Consider the following 23,606-nt stretch of genomic DNA (forward strand, 5'->3'; position numbering starts at 1 on the left):
AATATAGTGATCATGTGTTTTACAGGAGAGGTCATTCATGTTGGAAGCCGTGTCACTTGGCTGGATCCAGAAAAAAATTTCCCTGTCCTTTCTCTATCTCTCTGTCCCTCCCTCATCCTATCTCATTTTTCTCTGTTCTACAGAAAGAACTATTGCTGCTAAAGGCAATATATGCCATTATCTGTGCACCCCATAAAAACATCTTCATACATAGTATATGTCAACAACCTTACTGCAACATTAAGTAATGTGATTAGCATTTGTCGGTTCTTTTCTTTAGTTTTAGTCTCCATAAAGAAAAAGCATGTGCAATGGAGTGTTTGCTTTGAATAAAGGGGTTATGGTAAACCTTGAGGGAATGACAGAGGAGAAGGAAGGTCTTTTCCCTTCAAGTGGATGTGTTGCTAGGTATTTCTGATAAGGAAGGCCACATAAGAGAAATGTAATTATACATGGGTGAGGAAATTGGTAGGTTAGACATAGTTCTTTGTTCCTAGAAGAGACCTTTTCATAGCCTGAGACCAGAAAATATTGCTTTTCGGGTAGTACTCCTTTCAGTCAGAGGAATAAAACTGCCAGCTGCATCTTTTGATCAGGGCTGGCATAAGTAGTTTATGAACTTCTCTTCTAAATATGGTAGGGTTTGGATAAGATTCACAAATCTTGAATTATGAGTCCTTCATAGTGTCAGTTGCTTCTCCATGACTGAAAGGCCTGAATTCTGGGAAACCTTGCTGGTCTTTCATTGGTGGGACAGATGAAATCTGTTCACACTGTTTTAAGAAGACTTCCTGATCATGGACAAGCTCAGGATAATAACTTGGTGTGTGTTTCCCTTCCATAAAAATTACCTTTTGGTCACAGACTGTTATGTTCTGACACCTAGCCTATTTTCATACTGACTACCATAACAATTGGCCAAAGACATCCTTTTGTTCAAGGGCACATCTGAAGTAGTCATTGCATAAACGAGGGTTTAGTGGTGAACTTAGTGGTGCTAGTCTTTTCCAACCCTGATGATTCTATGATTTCTAAACCTTCTGTTTACACTTTCTACCATTCCAAAATTCATTATTTGCTCCTTCACCATAATCTTAACACAAGAAAGCCCAGTAAGTCCATCCCTATCTGTGACATTTTTTAAATGAAGTACTAATAAATACTTTGAGTTTATTGTGTCTTAGGATTTTTTCCAAATATATGTATAATATATATATTTTAATATGTATGTACAGTGACAGTTTTGTAAGGTGTTCTAATATTAATCTATCAAAAATATTTGAACAAGAAGAGAAAAAGATTGAGATTATAAAAATGTAAATACTATTAAAGCTTATCATAGTTGAAAGGAGAAAAAAAAGGTCACCTTTTTTTTTTTTTTAATGGAAGCAATAAAGCCAGAGCGATTTGGCCAGGGGTGCAGGGGGAAAGACGGAAATCACCTGGATTCCCATGTAGCATGGGAGTTATGTAAGGGAAAAATCTGTTCCTGCATTACATAAAAAAGGGACACGTGTCCATATGCACACACACAGAAGGAAGGAGGAGGAAGAAACTCTGCTGTACTTACCATATCCATTGACATTCCCACAAGTTCAGGGTGTTATTAGGGAGGTGGGGAGAGCTGCTGAAGTGCACAAGATTGGATGGTGTCTCAAAGGGATCTGGACTGGATTCCCCCCTTTGCCCAGGTAACTGTCTATGACCCTCACTCAGAGCCTTTGCATCAGGTAGCTCTTCAGAGAACTGTGAGACCTTTAAGCCTTTGGTAACGGGTCGAGGAGTTTATTGACACCAACAGACAATTCCATGCCTAGTTTTATCAGGAGACAGCCAAGTTCACCCAGGGCTGTCTGCAATATCAGCAGCTGCTGCTGGCCCCAGACAGGGCAGCAGAGGCTTCAGTGAAGGGTGCAGCCATGTCAGGCACCTGCCAAATCCCTGTGATGAGGCAACCAATGGTTGCACTTCATTCCCCAGAGGCAAGTTTCCGGAGGAGACCTCTGATAGTGATTAAAAGCAGCTCTTGTCCCATGGTGGATGTATTTCTGGGACAGAAAGAGGGAAGAAAACCCACCCTTTCCTCTTGCCTAGAGGGATGGCAGGAATGAACTAGCCTTTCAGGCAGGAAGTGATGCAGTTCACTTAAAAGTGACTTGTTTTTCTTGAGGCATCAGAAAGAGATATAATGCTACCTCCCTTCAATTGGGGTTTTTTACCCTGTCCATTAGACTGTGGTTCCTTCTTTGTCATTTTTAAACTATGCAATTTGTTGCAGCAGTTATACAGGAAGGAATAAGAGAGAAACAAAAGAATTGCAGGGAAGCAAAGAGAGCATGCCAATGCTAACCCAAGCTTTACCACAGCTTTCTAGCCCTTTCCTCATAGGACTGACTACCCAGTGTCCAAGTGTGCAGTACAGGCACAGTGTCCCAGAAAAAGCAACTGTTCTCTGTCATTTTTCTTGCCTTAGGGTACGTGAAATTCTCCTGAAACTCTCAGTTCTTTCTCTGAGTAGTTTGTGCTATTGATGGACACATAGTGGCCAAATTTTGGGGATTTTTTTGCCTTCATTTAGTCACCTCCACTTCCCTTTGCTGGTGTGTGGCATGGGTGCTTGCACTGTTTGCTTTTTTTTCTCTTCTGAATGTTTGGTAAGAGAAGGAGTAAGGATGTTTAGAAAGGCAGCATCCTTCACTGCAGAGAGTAACATCTCCCATTGAGGGATCTGTGTCTCATCATCACAGCCACAAGAGGATTAGGACCTTCCAGGTATCAGCATTAGTTTACTGACTCTGAAGAATAGCTGAATGGAGTTTGGTTTATATTCAGAAATTCTCCCCATAGTGGTTTAACTTTCAGGGTATAAAAGAAACACCAACACAGTATAGTCTTGGGATTTCATTACCAACATTTGCACCATTACTTAAATTAACAAGAAATAGGTCAAAACCAGGTTGCTTTCTGTTTCAGATTCACTGTGTTTGACAGGGAAAGAGCTTGCATAGCCTAGAGCTGTCAGGCATTTGGAGGAAATGCTAAGTGACTTTTAGAATGACGAATCCAAACTTCACAATGTTTGCCATTAGTGTCAGATTGCAGACTCTTGCATTAGTTTCCTTTCAACTGAAAACTTAATTTAAGAGCAAAAATGAATCAATAAAAAACAATGTCAGATACCAAATCAATACTGGGAATGTAGGAACAGACTGGAAATTGAGGTTGGCCCCACAGTGCAAACAAAACATTTGAGAATTGTTTCTCGATATTACTTACCTGCTTAGAGCTGTATTCTGAGCTCTGTTCTCATTAGAAAAGCTGGAGATATAATAAGACCTGTATAGGGAATTTCCTTCAAATGATGCTTGTGACATCTTTAGCTTGAACTGTGGGAATTACCAAGGTCAGAATTGGATCTTGGTGGGTAAGTGAGGATTGAGTTCTATGTAATACAGTCTTATTGGCTTTCTTAAGCCTATGAACGGGGAAATGTCTTCTCCCTCCTCTCCTATTATTTTCCCTTCTTTTTACGATCATCAACAGATTTAATAGATGCAAAATTGTTCTTTCTTTCTGTTTTCCTACTTTCTATAAATTTTCCAGTATGTTCTTCCCTTTGCTTTATTATCAGTCAATGATGTTAGTGACTTCCACATAGAATATTTTAATGAGCTTTAGATAGTTGCTCAGAATTGTTATCTATATGTCTCAAAATGCATTGCAAGATAGGGGAACATTCATAATTGCATTTTACAGTTAGCAAAGGGAACCTGAGAGGCTGGACACAGGCACAGATTTTTTCTCCCCTGAAGTAATGTTTTGTGCCACTTTAGTCCTTACATATTGTAAACTTTGTCCATATACCCATACCATGAACATAATGTTTTTCAGGCTTAAATAATCCTTTTCCCAATGAGAGAAATTATGTGCATAGTATATGGCTTCATATAAGTCAGGCCTTGTTTAAACAAGTATTCATGTTGGAGGATGCTAAAATTAAGGAGGTGCACCTTGGATCTTCAGGGGAAAGCAACAAGATCTCTCCAGTGTATTTCAGTGTCAAAGGGAGAAACACAAATCCCATCTCCTGCTTTTATTTTCTATTTGATATATTACAGTTTATTTATAATTTACAGACAGCGCAATTTCTCTATAGGAATGCTTCCAGCAGACAAATGTGTGTTAAACCATTTTGCCAGACAGCAACATATCAAGATGCAAGTGGGCAATGCTTCTGCCTTGCTGTCAGATTGCTTTCCTAAATATGAGCTTATTGCACTCTGGTGCTGTGTCACAGAGTACTCTCTTTCTTTGGAGAGAAGGGCTTTTATTTCTTAAGCCTGACTGCTTCTCTTGAGTAGAGGAAAAGTATTTATGGAGGATTTTTCCTGAATATGGGGGCCCTGTGTCTGCCTGTCTTCTCAGTTGGAAAATTTGTTTCACAAAGCAAATAACTGAGCTGGGAGAGCAAGCAGATGTGCTTCCTGCAGTTGGAACAGTTTGTCTTTTCCCATTCTTCACTCTGTCACCTGTCTCCAGTTCACAGTGACGAAAATACTCCTCCTCCCCTGTGCAGAAATGGTCTCATATTGCTGCAAAGCCATATATTTTACCTTTCCTTTTTTGGTGTTTGACAAAATCTCTAAGTCTGAAATACTTAGATATCCAAATAATTACTGTTAGGCAATGGTTTGAAGCTCAGTGAAATAGCTGTGGTTGTTCATAAGGTAAAAATAGTTTTACATGCTCAAACACTTTGGTAAGATATATCACATGAACTTCATTATAGACAAGGTATTGTAACACTTAAGAAGGTTTTCACTATAGGAAAAACATTGTAACACTTAAGACATATATATCTTTCATTTCAAAATGTCATAATAGGGATTTTTAGATAATAGGTCATCCTGGTTCCTTTTGGAGTTCTGTTCTTTATGTTACCCAGCATCATGTTTTCTCCCCACATTTAAAAACACCTCTCTGAAAAAAATAGTCATGCTATTAACCATATTTAGAAACACTTTACAGATAAAAATCTGTATGTACAAATGCCAATGGATACTTGCATGTGCAAATGTACATTTTACTCCTGCAGTAGGAGGCGTGAATAATATTGTAGATACTAGAGGTGAGGGTCTGAAAGCTTGAACCTAATCAATCTACCTGAAACCAGAGGAAGGCAGAACATTTGAAATGGAAATTATTATGAACCTGAGAGATGTCATGATGAGAGCAAGACCATGTATTTCAGTAACAAGGTAGGACTCTTTTGCTGTAAAACTGACTATTTGTAAATAAAACCATGAGAAAATTTTCAGAAAGGGATTTTATTATATTCTTAGGAATAATTTTCAAATGTATCAGTAGTTAGTTATCTACATCTTTGTGCAATTTTTAGTGGTTTTCTTAACTTTTTATTTTGCTGTCAGACTTATAGAAGAAACTGTTGCTCTCTTGCAAGAAAAAGCGAGACAAACCATTGATCTGAATTTCTCCAGTCTTGAGTTTAATACAAAACCCCAGTGTTACTGTGCCAGCAGTTTTGTAGCTAATACAATGCATTAGGTTGCTCCCTCCAGTATTTTCACTTAAGTGTTAAGTTTCCTCTTTTTTTCTCCTCTTAAATGATCTCAAAAGATCATCAATCTTGCTTATGTAACACCTGAACCTACAAGACTGGAAGATGACAACAAATGAATCTGTGTATCTTTTTTAGTGCCGTGTCTACCTGTATATGCGCAAAGACTGATATTTGCCCTGGGCGTTTTTCTATTAAGATCATCCTCTGCATAGTTAATAGTTTTCATTTCTTCCTCTCTGTGTACCATTATTTGTTATGATTTAGTCAACTGTGGAAATCAGACAGTGCAATTTTTGTTAATTACTTCAATTTGTACATAAATTTTCCTTCAAAGAGTGACTGCTATTTTTCACAGGTACAATGGGAATGCATTAACCCCAAGTACAAAGCAAAGAAGAAGAATTACAAGAACTCAGGCATTGTCATCCTTAACCAGTGCAAGGTAAATATATGTTTTACTCTTTGGCTGTTTCTGTACTAAGCTCTCAATGATATACTTTAATGGTGGTTGGAAACAAGAAAACAAAGTGGAAATGCCTGTAGGATAACAATGGAAACTGATCCTCTACAAAAAGTAAAAACAAGGACTTGAATCTCAAAAGTAAGCTGACTGTCCCCAGCTCTCCTGTTTTATTTCTCTTGTCCTATCCCTGCTGTTGTGCAATGGAGAAGGCAGTACTAAACTCTTACCCCTAAAGACTTGCCAACTTTGTGTGTTTCCCTTTTAGTCCTTCTATCATTTCTACAAAATTGCTCTTGTTCCTTCTAAATCAACAGCAGAATTTCCACTGAATTCCTACTGAAAAGAAGAGCTTGGTTCTACTTTTTATGCAAATTTTCCTTTTTTTAGAATTTTAATATTTTCTCTTGTTTATATTTTTGTTTCTGTCTCAAACTATGTCTAATGATTTCTTCCTTTAACTTATTTTTCAGGTGGTCCCCCTCATCCTTCCAATTTATTGTTTTTTCAGGCAGCTTTCTGATGTTTTATCAGTACACAGCTAAGTTGAATGTCTTGCTTTCTTGTCTGCAGATCCACAAGATGCATTCTTTCTTAGATTATATCATGGGAGGCTGCCAAATACAGTTCACAGTAAGTGTCTTACTTCTCTAATTTCTTTTAAAGAAACGGAATCCCCATAGATACCACTTCATTACTTTCACGGAGTCCTTAGTAAGTTATTAAGGTCTTCTTGCAGAATATGTTAAGGGCCAGTCTTCCTTTTCAGAATTAGTCCTCCATTAAAGCAAATTGCTTTCCCTCACATGATGCCATACACGCAGAGAGACAGTCCAGCCAGGGTCCTCTCTCTGTCAGCCTGGGGTAAATCCTGGTGCTTCATACCTCAGCCATAGCTACCAACAGTAAGATGGCACTACAGGGGGACACAGTAGTAATTCAGAGCAAATCAGAAGCTGTTGAGTTCAAGAAACAGGATAAAATTATTTGCAGAGCTCTTCATAAACAGAAATATAATATTTTGCATTTCCAATTAATAATTTTGAGAAACATTTAATGCTGTGTGGTTTGATTTTGGAATTATTTTTTAATTTTGAATATAGCAAATATAATTAATATAATATATCAGTCTTTCCCACAGCATAGGAATACAGATTGTGGCTGAGTTGCAGTCTGGTTTATGTGACTTCTAATCCATATCAGCTACAGTGCTAAAGTCTATTGCAGCAAGGTTATATTCTTCTTCCGGAGATCTTTCATTTTCCTGTAGCACTCTGCCTTGCAAGTATCTGTCTCATACTTGCTCCCACATATCAAATATCAGACATTGGATGCTCCTAAAATGTTCTATTTCACTTTTTCCAGACAAGTCTTCATTTTCCAAAAAAATTTGGAAAAAAAAAAAGAATTCTTTTTTTTATTTTTTCCCAACAGAAAGTTCCAGCAACAGCAGCAGGTATTGTAGTGGATTGTCTTCTTGCTTACAGGTCAGCTTTTTGAGGTGTAAAACATGCATTTTGCCTGTACATATCACAGACTCATTGGATAACACCCAGAACTGAGGACCTTGTCTCTGGTTTTGAAGGAAATACCTACTGTAGTGCTCAAAGATCTTTCTAGTTGTCTTCTTTCAAGTAAAGCATCCTGTGTCATTACCTCCCTGCCTTACCCAGCGACTTCTTTTATCCCCACATGCCTGCAATGCACATTTCTCCTCCAAATGTGAAACTTGCCAGTCCCTGGAAACCTCTTTAATTTGTCTTTCCTGGCATTTCCTCCCTAAAAATATGACTGGAAGAACTCAATCATCAATTGCGTTCAAGGTCATTAGCAGAAAGACATTTATGTCTTCAAGTAATATCTGAAAGCCTTTTCTAATCAGAACATGTACTTAGGCACATGCAAAGATATAATATGCATTTCCTACAATTCTAGCTCAAGCCAGGAGCACTTCAACCATTAGAAAGTGTCTAGGGATTTACATATTAAGTTACAACTGTGCTTTTCAAACTCTTCTTGATTCCTTCTAAATGTTTTCCAATGGAAGAGCAAGTTCTTACACAGTGCACTGGAGGGTTGTGGCAATTTGCTTGCCTTTTATTTGCTTGTCACAGGTTTCCTATTAGTAGGCTGTGAACCACGAGTTTAAAAGTGGTGGCATAAATGGGTTAAAGTGGATAGTATTGCTTCTACTATATTTTACTGTATTTCACTTTACTGAAATGAAACAAAACAATTGGTAATAGGAAGCTTAGGTAAACTCATCTACAAAGGTGGGTTGTGAGGGCATAAAGGAAACATGAAAGATTCATTATACTGTGAACCACAGAGATCCCTGAATTACTGTTGCCCTCAGTGGTAAATCCACCAGCTACTGTCTTGTGTAAACTCACCGCTATCAATTTTCAACTTATACAGACTCAGGGGAAGCCATTGTGACATCTCTGTGCCTATAGATCTCTACATGCATAACCAAGTGGTTCTACCTAAAGATCATCACAAACTGACTCTGCATATTTTCCTTCCTCCTCAACATGATTGCACCAGTCAAAAATGACTGGTTATGAGATCTGTTGCTGTTTCCAGAAATGTATCAGAGGCTCTCCCGTGGCCACTGAAGCAAAAGGGTGCAGCCTACAGGGGAGATATTCCATGCTCCCTTGCTTTCTGCACACATCATATAATCTCCTTTTCACATAGCCCTAATCTGATTAATTCAGACCACTGAAATAGAGGAGGCCTATTCCTTTTACTTTCCCAGATTTCTATTGTTTTGTTTTAACAAGAATGCATCTGGGATTGTTTGAAACTCTCCTGGTACATGTATTGTTGTTGTCATTGTCTTAATGACATTTCTGTTGAGCTCATGCTGTGTACAGGCAGTATGATACAACTGTGATTTGAAAGGGCACTTGTTGAGGGAGGGAAACTGGGATGCTAAGCACACATTTGATAATAAAAAGCTATAGTAGGATGTACCTCCTAATTTAAGGCAATAATGAAAGCTTTGGTAACATCATGCTGTTCTTCAGATACTTTGTACATCTATTGTAGGAACATGGTTTGTAGTTAGCTAGAATGTCTCTGAAAAACGAAAGTAAACTTTTCGTTTGCTTTAAAACCAGTTATTAAGAAGCTTTTATCTGTAGAGATCAATAGTGCTGATTCCAGTCCTCTATTTTTATGCCCTAGTTATTGCCAAACGTTGTATCTCTTATCAGACAGTGTTCCCCGCTGCAGAAGAAATGTTCAGAAGCTGGCAGTGCAAATGGGTCTGTAGTCAGAAGACATTTTCATCACTTTGGGAAATACAGCAGAAAGGATGTGTAACATGCATAAAAGGAACTGTAATAGAAAGATAGATTGGACAGATGCTCTATCAGGCAGGTCAAGGTACTGGGCAGGCTGATTTGTTGCGGACAGATCTAGCAGGAGGTCCCAGCTATGTGGGATGTTTTCAGTGTAATGAAAATCACCTTTTTACAAGGCTGAGGGAAACCCCCCCCAGTTATGCTCTTATTTAGCTGTGGAAGATGACTGATACATTGGAACTGATACATTAAAGATACACTGATAAAAACCAAATGTACACACTGTAAGAAAGATTCCTACTTTGCTGCCCAAAAGATAAATTCAGTTGTAAGATTAACATAACTTCTGTGATATGGGCACTTACTTTTACAAATCCTTATCCTGTGTATTTACACAAGACCTTGGTACTGTTGGATAATGCTAAAAGAGCAGAGCTCTGCATTGTTATTTTGGAACTATGGCAAGTTACAGCAGCGTTCATCTTTCTTATAAGTCCTCCCCTTGGGAGTCAAACAGAGAGTTGGATCAAATTCAAGCACACTGCATCCAAGTACAAACATTCATAAATGCTTCATCACAGGAAATTAGGAATTTTTTTTACTTATCAACAGACCTCTACTGCAATGACCATTTCCAAAAGGAAGCTTGTTCTAGGCAGTGTTTTTTCTTTCCCAAACACCAGCCACAAGCTTTTTTCCAAGCTCATGAAACCCACTCCTGATTCCTACACTGTGCTCTTGTTTTCATTTCCAAAGCATTTAGCCATGGCTAACAGCCATGAAGGAAGACTTGTCCGGTTTTGTTTGCTGTATCACTCAAGTCTTGCTAAAGTGCTTTAGCTTTTTGAGATTATCAGTAAAAACACATACTTTAAACAACTTTACAGGAATACCCTTTGTTTCTCTATCATACAGTGACATTTTTGCACCTTCTATGATCAAATTTAAGGTTGAATTAGTATTAGAAAAAATATACATATTTTTAAGAAAATGTGCATACTTTTAGTAAGATTTTTAACAAATAAGTATCCCAAAACTAAGCTAGTCCATAGAAGCATCCCTGGATTTACCTTAGGTTTCACGAACCAGTAGTATCTCTTTCTTGGATACGTACATGTAGTGTTTCTTAGTTACGTACACTCACAAGTGCAGGCGTGAGAGGTTTCCCATTGATTTATTCAAGTTAAATCAAGCTATAATTTTGGAAAAAAATCTCTATGGAAAACAAACTCAGTGCCTCGGTGACTGAATAGTGAGTAGGAAGCAGTGGTGAAGGGTTACTTTATTTGCACGCCGAAAAGCTCATCTCTCCTGACTGAATGTGGTGAGGTGCTGGGAGTTCATAGTTGATCAAGGCAATAAAGGGATTTCCAAACTAATTAGAGGCCAGTTTCTTCAGAGATAGAGGTGGAATATCAGGAACAGTGAGGGAAAACCATGTTTTGTTGACCTACTATGATATTTCCCTTTTACTTTTTAGCTACAAAAAATAAGTTTCAGGAGGACTGTGTAATTTTTTGGAGGCAGCATGAAAATATAATTTCATTTTCATTTTAGAGCTGCATAAAATAGTGTTCCCTGTGCCAAGCAGAGGTTGCAGCTGGGGAAGCTGCACATTTGCAAAGGCAAGCTGGGCCTTCAGAGTTCTTTTTGCAGGCTTCAGCAAGACCCTTTCTTACCTTTCAGCTACACTGTAAAACTGAAAACTGAACTCTGTGCCTTTGTTTATTGAATATTCAGGTGCAATGGGTTTTTTAGAGGAACAGGCTATTGGCAAAAATCACAAGGAAATTTTGAAATTTTGTAAATTTTTTCCCTCTATGAAACACTTTAGGATTCTTGTTTAGGAATTCCTAAACAACTCCTTTTAGGAATTCCTATAAAGCAGCATTAAAATATCAGCAGAGGACTTTCTGATCCATGACGGTCATATCAGAGGAAAATGCATGCCAGAGTACATCTTCAGTGAGAAGTATAAAGAGCATTTTAAAAGGGAGAAATTAATTTTAAGAGGATTCATTAATATTTGCTTTTGCCGTGACTGCTTCCCACAATGTTCTCTAAGCTTTTTCATACAACAAAAAAAAAACTGTGTAGGATTCAAGCTTTGTTTTTACACTGCAGCTTACATTTAAGCTTGCTATCAACTGTGAAATTGGGAGGGTTAATTATTTAATGCTTAGACATTTTGAAGACAAAAAAATACCAGACAGGCAATATCTACTACTACAGCCACAGTAAGGATTAAAAAGCTAAGAAATGCCCCTAATTTTAGTTTTAATTTATAGTTTTACTAGGACCCTTAACTCTCCAGGGATGTTTTTGCTGCTAAGCTTTTATGTACTGAACATCACCTTAGCTGGAATAATTTAATTAATATGAGAACCTAGAGATAGTTAATTTGATTCATTTGTATTAGAAAATGTTTTCCCTCATAGAATAGCAATGCAGGCAATCTTTTTTCTAATTGTGCCATTTTAGTTTTATTAGCTCTTATTTTATAAACTGTCATTTGCTTCTAAATATATTTATCAGTACTATCCTACTACAAATTTGATTAAGTACACTGTAAAATGACCTTTGCTTTAAGGCTGCAGACTCTACAGCAAACTGTTTCTGGTGAAGATATGTGGTTGATGTGGATATGCTCAGAAGAGCTGTGCAAGACATTGACTTTTCTTCTTTTCCAGGTAGCTATAGATTTCACTGCATCAAATGGTGATCCTAGGAACAGCTGCTCACTGCACTACATCCACCCCTATCAACCCAATGAGTATTTGAAAGCATTGGTAGCTGTTGGGGAGATTTGCCAAGACTATGACAGGTAAATAACCACATTTGATTACAGAGTTGTCTTTAGAAAGTGTTTTCACAGTATGAAATCAATGACTGCCTTGTGGCTGGCTGCAGAAGCTCCATGTTTAGGCACTTAAGAAGAATGACTGCACATCAGAAAGATTAGTCTAGCTTGACCTGCTTTTGAGAGTGACAGTGAGTTTAGATTAGCTTCATGATAAAGAAAGGCACAGTTCTTGGCAGTTTGGCTGATTTGTGTGTTAAGGTTCACGTTTGTATTCACATGCTAAAACTACATGTTGGAGTGGATTTTTCTGTGTCTATGTGTTCGAGTTTATCAACTTGAAGACTGTGTCACAGATGCTGGTAGCATCCTTTCTGATACACTTGGTAGTCTCTTTGTATCCCATCCTACAGAACAGTGTTCCTGAGAAGTTGTGTCCGAAACTGAATTTGAAGCTGCCTAAACTGCTTACAGACCATGTCTATTCTTAGAAGTAAACACATGGTCTTTTTCAGTGTTCTGGCCTGTTGACTATTGCACTCTCTTCTAAAATAAATATTAAAAGGTAGTGATAATGTGTGTACAAAACATGCCTTTAAATAAATAAACAAATGCAGGGAATTGGACCAAATATGCTTTGATTACATTATTTACTTCTGTTGCTTTCAAATAGGCTGCCTGCTTCTATCAAATTAATTGTGTATTATTAATCTAATTACCAAATGCATTTCCTTAAATGTTCTTTCTCTGGTGGTGAGGCATAGTATCTTACACAACTCTTCTTTCTAATCTTTGCATATGTAATAGATATCCACCTCCCACTTTGCTATGTGTAAATACCAAATCTCAAGAAAACAATGGTATTTGCAGTCAAATTTCAGTTATACTTTCTGTATAAATTGTGGAGTGACTTCAGCCTTTATATGTCGCATATACCAATTAGTCTGCTCAAAGGCACTTCCATTTGCATGGTAATGAGATGTCTTCTCAAAGAATAATAAGGAAAATGTTATCCTGATACAATTTCTGTAAGAATTTGATGGTCAAACTTAGTCAATAAGTCCGAGAAAATCAATATTTTATTGCGAGCTGATAATTCCCCAGTAACTATCTAGGAATTTAGTAATTATTAGCAATAATTCAGAGATTAATATACTTCAAAAAAGGGAAAGGAATAAAATGGCCTGGTTTATTCGCACAGAATTTTTTATTTTATCACTTAAGGTGTATTTTTTAGTTAATAGTTAAGTGGCACGGTCCTTCCTATACAGAAATATTAACCCCAAATCAGAATTCTTCTCTCAATATATTTCAATCAGTAAAAAAAAAATAATAGTCAGTTATTTTTTAAATGAAATCATCAGCATCATTCTGTTCTATTGTGCTGCAGAAAATGCCTATTGATGCTAATCAGCACAACTAAGGCTGTATGAGCTATGGACTAGGGCTGAACAAAAGTCAGAAGTTCTTTCCCTTGGGAAATGTCACCTTTCTGGCATGTATTTGACCTGTACAAGTTCTCAAGTTATGACACTGTAAATATATTCCCATGGACAAGTTGATTCAACATAGTCAGTGCTTTCTGATCAAAACTTCACGTAAGGACCTTTTCTTTATACTTGCACATTTTGAATCCCGCAAATTGGAAATGAGAACTTAAAATTTTTCAAAAGAAGGAAAGAAATTAAGAGGAGCAGACCTTCACAAAAATGATCTACAAGTTCTGTATTGGACTTTATAGTGTTGAGTGGCAGCCTTAAGATGTATGAGCACATATGACCTACAAAACAAATCTTTCATATATGCAATTAAAAAAGTATAAAAATATCAGTAAAAATCTGAAATGTGGCACAGATCCATAACTGCTCCATTGAGTCCAGTTGTGCTTCAAATAATGGAGCAGGATTTCTATTCCAGATTAAGATCAGCCAGAGGTGAAAAGAAGGACTTGCTTAACCTAAGGGCTGTTTAGAGCCAGAGTGCAATCAGTTGCATTGTGTGGCATGTCTTTAGTAAGATTAAAATATAAGACCACACAGATGGCAGTGCTCTTACCTGAAGTTTTATACCCATCAAATATCTCAGATAGGTGGAACTGGCTGATTTCAATCCAAACCAAGGAAAATGGAGTGGTTTTCACTGGGTCTCAGGATTAATATATTTGAATCAAATGAAAGAATAGTTGAATGAAGTAAAATCTGTTGTTTGTAATGCTTTTTGCATTCCAGGAGCACAGCTGTAGAGTGTTAAGTACTTTAGTACTTTCACTACTTATATACCAACAGGTTGCTTTTTTAAATTTGAAAAAAAAATAAAAAGGGGCCTGTGGTTATTAATTAAAGTACTTCTTTGATTGGAAGCATTCAATTTATTTGTATTTTGGGAGGAATTGGATTGGCAAGTAATATTCAAGACTCAGTACTCAAAATGCATATTTTTTCTTTATATAATCTAGTTATTTCTGTCAATCAAGCCAAGTCTTCTCATAATTTATGTTTCTGTACATATCACCACAATATAATGTATCTAAGTAATTAATGCTCCAAATTAAGTGGTGCCTCACATCCCTTGATACAGTGGAATAAACCCTGCTCATCCAAAAGCCAGTTTATCTGTATGGTTCAGAGATTCCTGAAACAGTTAAATAAATAGCACCGTTTTGCCTAGCTAAGCGTGAAGGAATAAGATTCATTCTTTTATCAGCAATATTCAGAGAATGAGAAAGAGATGTTGATTATATCCTGACTGTAGAAATGCTGCAGTCCTATAGGAATAGGCCAATCTGATAATGGTATGGGAAATGGAAGAGCTATTCACCTGCACAAAATACTTAGTACTTTATCTTTATGGTGGAATTGTTTCAGGCTATAACAACATTTTTCATAAAAGAGAAGATAAAGTGTCTAGGTGATATAATCAGTGGCTAAGCAACAGCAGAAAGGGATCATAATGGAAGGAGGAACATCCATTAGTTTTAAGAAATTAGGTTCTAACATGTAGTTAGAAATACTAGAAAGGGGAAAACACATTAAAAACTTATTAAAAATATTTGGTAAAATAATCAGACAGGTCCATGAAGAAGAATTTATTTTAAGATAAATGACTCATGAATGTTTAAACATGACCTCATGAAGCAATAAGTGAAAAATACATGTTTCTGTTTAAACATTTTCAGAAGCTTTCTTTTATATTAAGAATTATATCACTGGTATAATTTTACCTTCAAATTGTGCAAGTCTACTCCACCATTTTCTAGCATAGAGAAACACGTGAAAATTATGAAAATCACAGGGCACTGAAGTGTTTAATGTTTAAAGGATCATTTCATATTTATTTTTTACCTTGGTAATTTCTGTATTGAGTTCTCTGGGTCAGAATTCAAATCAAATGATTTCTGGTGACCAGGAATATCAGCTTAGCCAGGATCCTGAAAAATCAGTTGATCACTACTAAATATGCATATATTCACTCTACATGTTTTGAACAATGAGTTAGCGAGTGTACTTAAGGCAGATGAGGTTACATCTAACTCTTTGTGCTGACTTGGAGCTTCTAACCTTCAACAACTCTGAACAATGGTTTTGGCCATTTGTTTTGGAGCCTGGTGGAGACCCCTTCAAGAGAATGCTGTTTTCAAAAGGTAGATGACATGCATCTTTACTGGTTGAATACCCAGATATGAGGAAAAGCAAACTCATTCATCAGCTGAAATAAAAGAACTGTGACCAAAAGCTTATAAAAGACATGAAACTCTCCAAGTTACATAATAATAATTTTGAATGTGTCCTATTCTCCGTGGCAGCTCTTCCCCATATACTTTTCATTTGAATCATAAAATGGTCCCCTGCTCAGTATGGAACAACAACACCATTTTGTAAGCCAGAGAAACCTATGAATAAACTGGGGAGTCAGGGAGCACTTACTTTCCACTGTGTCCCAGCATAAGGTCTGGCCATGTCCTAACTGCAAGTCAGGACCTGACCTACCTCTTTGTATATACAACTAGAGTTCCACTGTGTATTAATATATAGGTATGCATATAACATATAGGAATTATATATACTTATATAATATTTGTTGTTAACACTGAGCCATTGAGTAAAAAAAATTGATTTCTCTTTTGTGCTGTTTTATACCTTCCCTCTGGCAGAACAAAGCCATATGTCACAATAACAACAGTGTACAGTTTATTAAAATGGCTGGTCCTTTGATCTTAATGATTTGTTTTACCACTGCTGGAATACAAGCAACTAACCATGAGTGTAGCTCATCTTTCATTCTGCAGTGATTACTGTTTCCATCAAAGGAAAAAGGTCTGAAGTGGGACTGTAAATAGCTTGTTTGTAAGAATAAATGCTTTACATGTACACAATGCTAAAGGCTGAAATACTTCCTAGATGATCTTACATTATTACAGGTTTTAATTATGATATTGTGGGTGAAGCCCATGGCAGGACTTGCAAATCTGCTCCTGACTTTGAAATCTGATTTCTGCAGTTAGTAGCTTTTCTTTTGCTTGTGCTTATTATGAATCTCATTATATTACATTAAATATTTATCTTTGAATTAAAACTTCTGATTCATCAAGACACTAGAGCTTATTATCTAATCCCATTGAATAAAGTCTGACTCAAGCAAACACTAAGGAATTATGCAAAATACAGGTGGCACTGAGATGGAATTGATTCAGTTTTACTGAATTTGAACTTTTTTGTTAATTGTTCACCTCACACCCAAATGCTCAGTGCCTCCCATGTACCTGGATGATTTTAATGATTTTTTTTAGACATAGTTTTATGTTTGTGCATACATTTAGAGTTCTTCATTGGATTAATAAAAAGCATTCACAAACATGTGAGAATCAGCTTTTGTGTAGTCAAGTAAATACTCATACCTTGAAAAAGACAAAGGTTAGATGTATTTTATCAAATGCTTTTAAGCATCTACTGCATTAGTTATTTGTGGAACTTTCCATTCCTGATAGGCCATGCCCATTCTGATCTAAGCACTCAACTCGTGATTCCGTATGTTTGGCCACATAGTTTTGTAAAATCATGTAACAGAATTGGTCTTCATCTTACTCGTATTCAAAATCTATTTCAAAAATTAGTTTTTAATTATTTTAAATTCCTATTTTTTTTATTCACTCTTAATGGTACTGTAGATTTTTCTTCAGTTAAAGGGCCCTTGAAACACATGGAAGATAAAAATGTTTCCTGATACTTTTTTCATTTAGGCAAATAACCTCTTTAACTCTAAATCCCCAAGTAGCTCCTCAAAACTGACATTCACACTGAGATCATATGTTAGCAAATAAACTGCTTGTGTAAAACACACTTGACTAGCAACCTCCGCAAAGGCCACTAATGAGCAAAGAATACATTATTCCTGCAAAGGGCAGAAATTATTTATGTGTAGAGCTCTACAAAATACTTCAGAATATAAAATTTAGAAACTGGGCCACATTCCACGAAAGATATGAAGAATCTGAAGTCAGCCTGAGTTGCAACATTAGCTTCTGCAAACAATGAATTGCAGCAGTTGCTGAGTAGGTGCAAAGATTGCTCTGTAGGATTTCTTCTTTATATTTTAGGCCTAAGCAAGTACGTTCACTATGATTGAAAACTGTATGTGAGACCTTCCTTCCCTCATGCAGTAAAGTGCACTTGAAATTTTAGAAGGGGAAAAAATGAAAGGAGAAAATAGAAAGTCAAAGGTTCCCAGTCCAGCACGTCCCTTTCAGTGTAGATCCAAGAAGTGATGAAACACAAGTCCAGTGAAAGGTCCAGCTGTCCCACAAACACATTTTCTGAGGTACCAGCAGAGGGCAGTTAGGGAGGAGAAATAGGGCAAGGTATGTGAAATGCAGTACATGTTATGGAAGTCATATATAAATCAGTGCATCAGTCCCAAATACAAGTATCAGTCCATACTTAAATACTGTGGTTTCAATTAAGGCTCTAGTGGAAAGAGATTCCAGAGTTTACAGCTTGTTGTCTGCTTTAGCAACCAGAACCTCATCCCCAAGAATTACTTAACACGTCATTTCATCCTGAAGCCATGTCTGGGTTTGTGGATGAAGACTCAGAAAGTTACCATGGCAGGAAGGATCTGTATTAAATACCTTGAGACAGTTTTTCCTGACACAAGGAGAAAAGCAGAAACTTGCTTTGACTGAGATAGTGGTATAGTAGTAGTTAATTAAAACTGGGGCAAAAGAATGATGCACAGAATAACTGGCACTATATGTGACATTAAATATTTCATGAAATCCCTACATAGAGCTGCTAAAATGTAGAGATGTTAAAATTTTATCTACTCATGCAGATCAATAAATAAAAATATGCTTAATTATTAATATCTCCCTTTATCACTTTAATTAAAGAAACAACCTTTCTGGAGGCTGTTAAGCAAAAAAGCTGATTAGCATATCTAAACAAGTTTAAAAACCTTGAGGGAAAAGACATGAACCCTTTTATTTAGTGCTTTAGTAGGACCAAATTTGCATAGACATACAAGAGAATAAAAATAGAAAAACAGTAACCTGTACAGAAAAACTTGTGGCTTATGTTTATCAATAAGCTCAGATGTAGGTAAACATATTCTGAAGTGTTTGGATAACACAGGACTAGAACTTCACTGGTGAAAAGGAATTGCTAATACTTTCAGTCATCAAATTGGATTGAAAATCCTTGTATTTAATGACTGAGGACCTAGACTGGCACAATTATATGATATATACAAAAACATAGTCTGTATTTGGCTATGCAAAACCTGTATTTGCAGACTACTGCCACACAGGGGTTTCTACAACAACCACTTTTTATACCAAGAATCATAACCATGTTGGGGAGATGACTTCGTAGCTGTGTGTGTGTGTATGTATTTACCTGCAGGCCCTTTATCTGGGCAGATACTGTCAATTCTTACAGCTCTGCCTTTTCCATTGTGAAATTTTCATCTTTTCATCTTCTTTGTGGTGCCTCTTCTTCCAGGAACTCAGTTCCTATGCCAGTGCACCAGTCACAAACAGTCCCTCCCAATTTTCTTTTGCTAAGAAACTGCTTACCTGCAGTTTCCTCCAAATGGTTTTCTGGGACCTCTGTTTCATTCTGTCAACTGGCAGATACATCAAAATCTGAACATGGCTTTTCCATGCAGTCTTTACTATTTCTCAATTCATGTTGAAATCTCCTCTGAGGAAGAGCATTGGTCTGTGCAGTACTTGACATTTTCTACAGCTGTGCAGACTGGTACTGTTGGGATTTCTCGGTCAAAATTCCTTTCTGAAGAAAATGATGTGAAGTACAATACCCTGCAAAAATTTCATGCCACCTACTGCTGTAAAGACTAGACATCTGTAAATAATAAGTAGATGTGCATAAAGGAACAATTTCTCTTGTCATTTTCACTGATGCCATTTGATACTGATCTAGTACATCTTCAGTCAATGCAACCATTTCCACAATTTCAGAAGCGTGAGTTTCCTCCTTGCATTATTAAGGTATAACTATTCTAGTCACCCACTCCATTATATTAGCATAGAGCTGCGAAGCAAATTATTCACATTTGGAAACCCATCTGTGGGGTAAATGAACACCATGTTCTAAATCTTCTCATGCAAGTTTTCTCCTTTACAGAAAGCCAACTCCTTTTTCCTGAGTTGACCTTAACAGGATATTTGTGAGTCCAATTGCTCTCAGTTAAAGCCAGGCTATTCTTGCAGATTAGATTCCGTTTATTATCTTACTATTCCCTCCAAATTATTGTGAAACTAACCTTGATATGAGATTCCAAATTATCAGAATAGAGGATAGTAGCCCATTTCCTCCTGCATATCCAGTGATGCCTAGCTGAATGTTTAGTCATCGGTATACTTCACTTATGGTACTTCTTTAACTTGTTTAGGTATTGTTCTTCATTTTGACTTAATGTCATTCTGATTTTGATAAAATTTCATCAACAGCTCATTTGATCACATTAAATCACAGTATAATCTCTATAACAGTTTTGTCCTGCTTATCCTAGGAAGCTCATTTGTATGTTGAGAGCATTTGATGAGAAATTCCTCTCCCCACAACTCTCTGTATACATATGCCAATGCAGTCCTGTATTGCCCTCTTTCCAGCACACCCCTTAGAAATAGATATTCTGATAGAAAATTGTTGCAGAGGAAGGTCTCTGACCAACCCTTTTCAATGTAATTTGTAAAAAAGAACAAAATTATATGCCTACATGGCAAAGCTTTTGTTCTTGTGGTTGCCGAGTGTAAGCCACACTCGTCTTTCAAGAGGGCAGGGCCCCATCACTGTTCAGTTTGGAGTTCTTCACCACCTGTACCTTATGTGATGGAATTCAGCCTGCTGTCTGCAGCGTTGTCTTCAAGATCTGTCAAGTTTTAAACATCTGAAATTGCAGTTTGTGTGAGAATGACCTTTTCAGTGATGGCACAATTTTCCATGTATGATCCCACAGATAAGCAATTCCCTATAGAGTTAGGAATTTTGGAAGGTACTGGGACATATGTGCAACCCCTTAAATACAGAAGACTGTCTGAAAACTGCCTGGTTTGAGAAGTTAAATATATCTCTGTAGCCTCTGGCAGCATCCCCTTCCCTAGTTTATTCCCAGTAATAAAGTCTCATTTCTTTTTCAAGATGCATTTTACTGGGTCATTCATGTAGGCATAAATCAGGTCATTGCAATTTATTTGTCATCTTGCAGGGAAGGTTGACATTTTGTCTCACCTTCCTGAATATGTCATTTTATTAGGCTATCCTTCTGGCAAGTGATAGATATTGCTGCCATTTCATTTTGCTTAACCTACTCCTCCCTCAAGCTCTGATGACTTTTTTTTTCTGTGGCTATTGACTTTTTCCCAGCCTAATAATTTCTGAGTTCACTGGTATTTTTACCTTGCAGAGCTTCTTTTGCAATTCTTTTAATATTAACAAAGGGAAGGTTAAACCCATTCTACCTGGATTTGGCTTTGTTAGTTATTTCATGAGTTGATGCCTTTTGGTGGTTAGCTTCAGGGAATTTGTATTCCCTTGCTTCATTAACTATTTCCCTGGTTGGTGAGACAGGCATTCCCTCATTTTTTTGAAACCCAATTACATGACAGTATCTTTTTCTCAGTATTCAGCAGATTCCAGCTCCCCTAAGACGCCTGAGGGCTGTAATTAAAGATAGTGAGTGAATTTTAATGTCAGGATTTTGCACACGATTATGTAGCATCCCTGTGACAGACCAAACAATGTAAGTGTTGCAGTGATTTACCCTTGATTTGCATGCTTCCAGCTCTCTTTTGTGAATAAGATGTATGATAATCAGCTCTTGCTTGCTGCTCCATTTAAAAATCACTGTGCATTATGAACTGAATGCCAAACCATGTTAGGTACAGAGCGTGTTTGATTAAACACGCAGTAACCTGGCTACAACCAGAGACGTGGTTGTATCGAACCAGGCATAACCACGCAGTGAATATGTGGGGACAGAAGAGCAATCCGCAATCCCTCAGGGAGGAATACACATTAGGAGGTGCAAATGCTGCTGCTGAACTCTTGTGGTCCTTCTGACTCTGACTGCAGCAGCCTGAGAGTTGGACCACAGCCTGGCACTGCCCCCAACCCATCCTGGAGGAGCACAAGTGGCTATGCAAGACTGCAAGTGGTGAAGTGGATGGGCACTGGTCCCTTCCACTGAAATGGTTTTATTTAGCCCTATTTGATCAGAGAATCATAGAATAGCCTGGGTGGCAGGGGACCTTGAAGATCATCTAGTTGCAATCCCCCTGCCATCACACAGATCATGTCTGTTATTTACCTAGCTCTGCTTGCAAAGCAGGAACTGAAAATGTTTAAATATTTCAGATGATTTCTGTATTTTCTTTGGAACTGCTGTTAATCCCTGTAAGCTGTTATGATTCAGAATTTGCTGGCATCAAGCCCTTCTCAGATAAGTACTAAATAATACACTCAGGAACATGATTCATTCATATGCTTTAGAAAAGGAACACTTAATTCAGCTCATATTCTTCCAGTTCACTCTCTGAGCATGAAAGATTACAATTTTAACTGAGTTTAGAGAGGACTCTGTTTTGTTTGAGGCATTTGCTGTTTACTCCTTTTTCTTTTCCTTTCCTCTTTGTTCTCCCTCTCTTCCTTTTCCTCTGCCCCTTCCCCCTCCTCCCCTTCCTTACATTCACACTTTTTTCAATTACATGTGTAACACATACCTCTCTTTTATTTTGTCAATTTGAAATTTCTTTCTAATAGAGGAAAATTATCTCATCATGGGAAAAGTATGTCAAGCAGAGCAGATCTACAGTTTATTCTTTTAAGACTGGAATTGAAAATGAAAGGAGTAATAATTGATTTCGCTGCATCCAGCATAGTGCTTTTATAATATTTCCCTGAAAATTCTGATCTGACCCAAAACCAAAATTACAAGTGACAGCTTAATATCCAGGGATTCTAGTCAGATATTTTCCTTGGAAGAATTTCAAAGAGCTGTAAATTTAAGATGCTCAGACATTTGCAACTAAAAATGGGTTCTCAGTGTTTCTTTCTCCCCACTCCAAGTTTTTCCCTTTTCCCCCCATTCATTGCATCATTAGTACTGCTAGTGCTACTATGTTGTTCTAGCATAAAGTGAGAAGGTTTTCATGCTGATGGTTTCCAAGGTCAGTTAAGTAGCATCCATACAAATTTCTGCATTGACTTCAGGAGGATAAAGGTAAGCACAGCTATTACATACCAAAGGTCTTTCATGAGCACCAGTTGAAAATAGTCCCAAACAACTTGTGTAAGTAGCTAGCTAGAAGTTTAGCTTTCAGAATGAATTAATGGCATATAGAATGGCTTAGGTCTTTTTCCCTCCTATATTTACTCCATAAAAATAAGAACTCAGATTCCCAATTTCAATTTTTAAAAGGTACTCATTTTCACAGAACAGAGTCCTGGCAGCCCTCGTTTTCCTCTTTAAATAGAGGTATTGCCACACTGGTGAATATCTCAAGCATCATCTATGCCTGCAGCTTCTCAGGAAGTTCCAAAATGTCTCTAATGAGCGAGTGGCTAATTATTTGACCCAGTGGAAGAGTTTGTTCCTCCTCATTACTAGGAATAGCAAATCCTTTTCAGAATAAACCTAATATCCAGGTTTCAATAATACTACATGTCAGAGGGCACCAGTGGTTAATGAGACAAGATTTTGAAATGTTCTTTATTTTGCCTTCTTATCTTTATTATAAACATATTTCTTACCTTCCAGTGACACTGTGCTTCCTAGTGAAACAGAAAATGGTATCATTATCTGTATCACTTTTACCAATTTCCAAAACCTTAGTATTTCCTCTATTCATCTTTTTTCCTGTATGTGCAGTACAGCTCACTGAAATCTCTCTTGTCTCTGCCCCTATTAGTGTGTTGATTTGTCATTGTGCTTCCTCTG

General features: G+C 37.1%; 1 protein-coding gene across 3 annotated transcripts in view; it reads left to right on the forward strand.

The window, feature by feature from the left end:
- The window catches only part of CPNE4 (copine 4), a 189,736-nt gene that overhangs the window by 139,509 nt on the left and 26,621 nt on the right, over nucleotides 1-23,606 (forward strand). For all 3 annotated transcript variants that reach the window (XM_008933532.4, XM_018075700.2, XM_018075699.2), the window contains 3 exons: nucleotides 5,937-6,023; nucleotides 6,615-6,674; nucleotides 12,043-12,176. In XM_008933532.4, the coding sequence (XP_008931780.1) occupies nucleotides 5,937-6,023; nucleotides 6,615-6,674; nucleotides 12,043-12,176 (281 nt within the window). The remainder of the gene's footprint in view (nucleotides 1-5,936; nucleotides 6,024-6,614; nucleotides 6,675-12,042; nucleotides 12,177-23,606) is intronic.

Source organism: Manacus vitellinus, unplaced genomic scaffold (genome assembly GCF_001715985.3).
Source record: "Manacus vitellinus isolate BGI_N305 unplaced genomic scaffold, ASM171598v3 scaffold_3_pilon, whole genome shotgun sequence".
Lineage (NCBI taxonomy): Eukaryota > Metazoa > Chordata > Aves > Passeriformes > Pipridae > Manacus > Manacus vitellinus.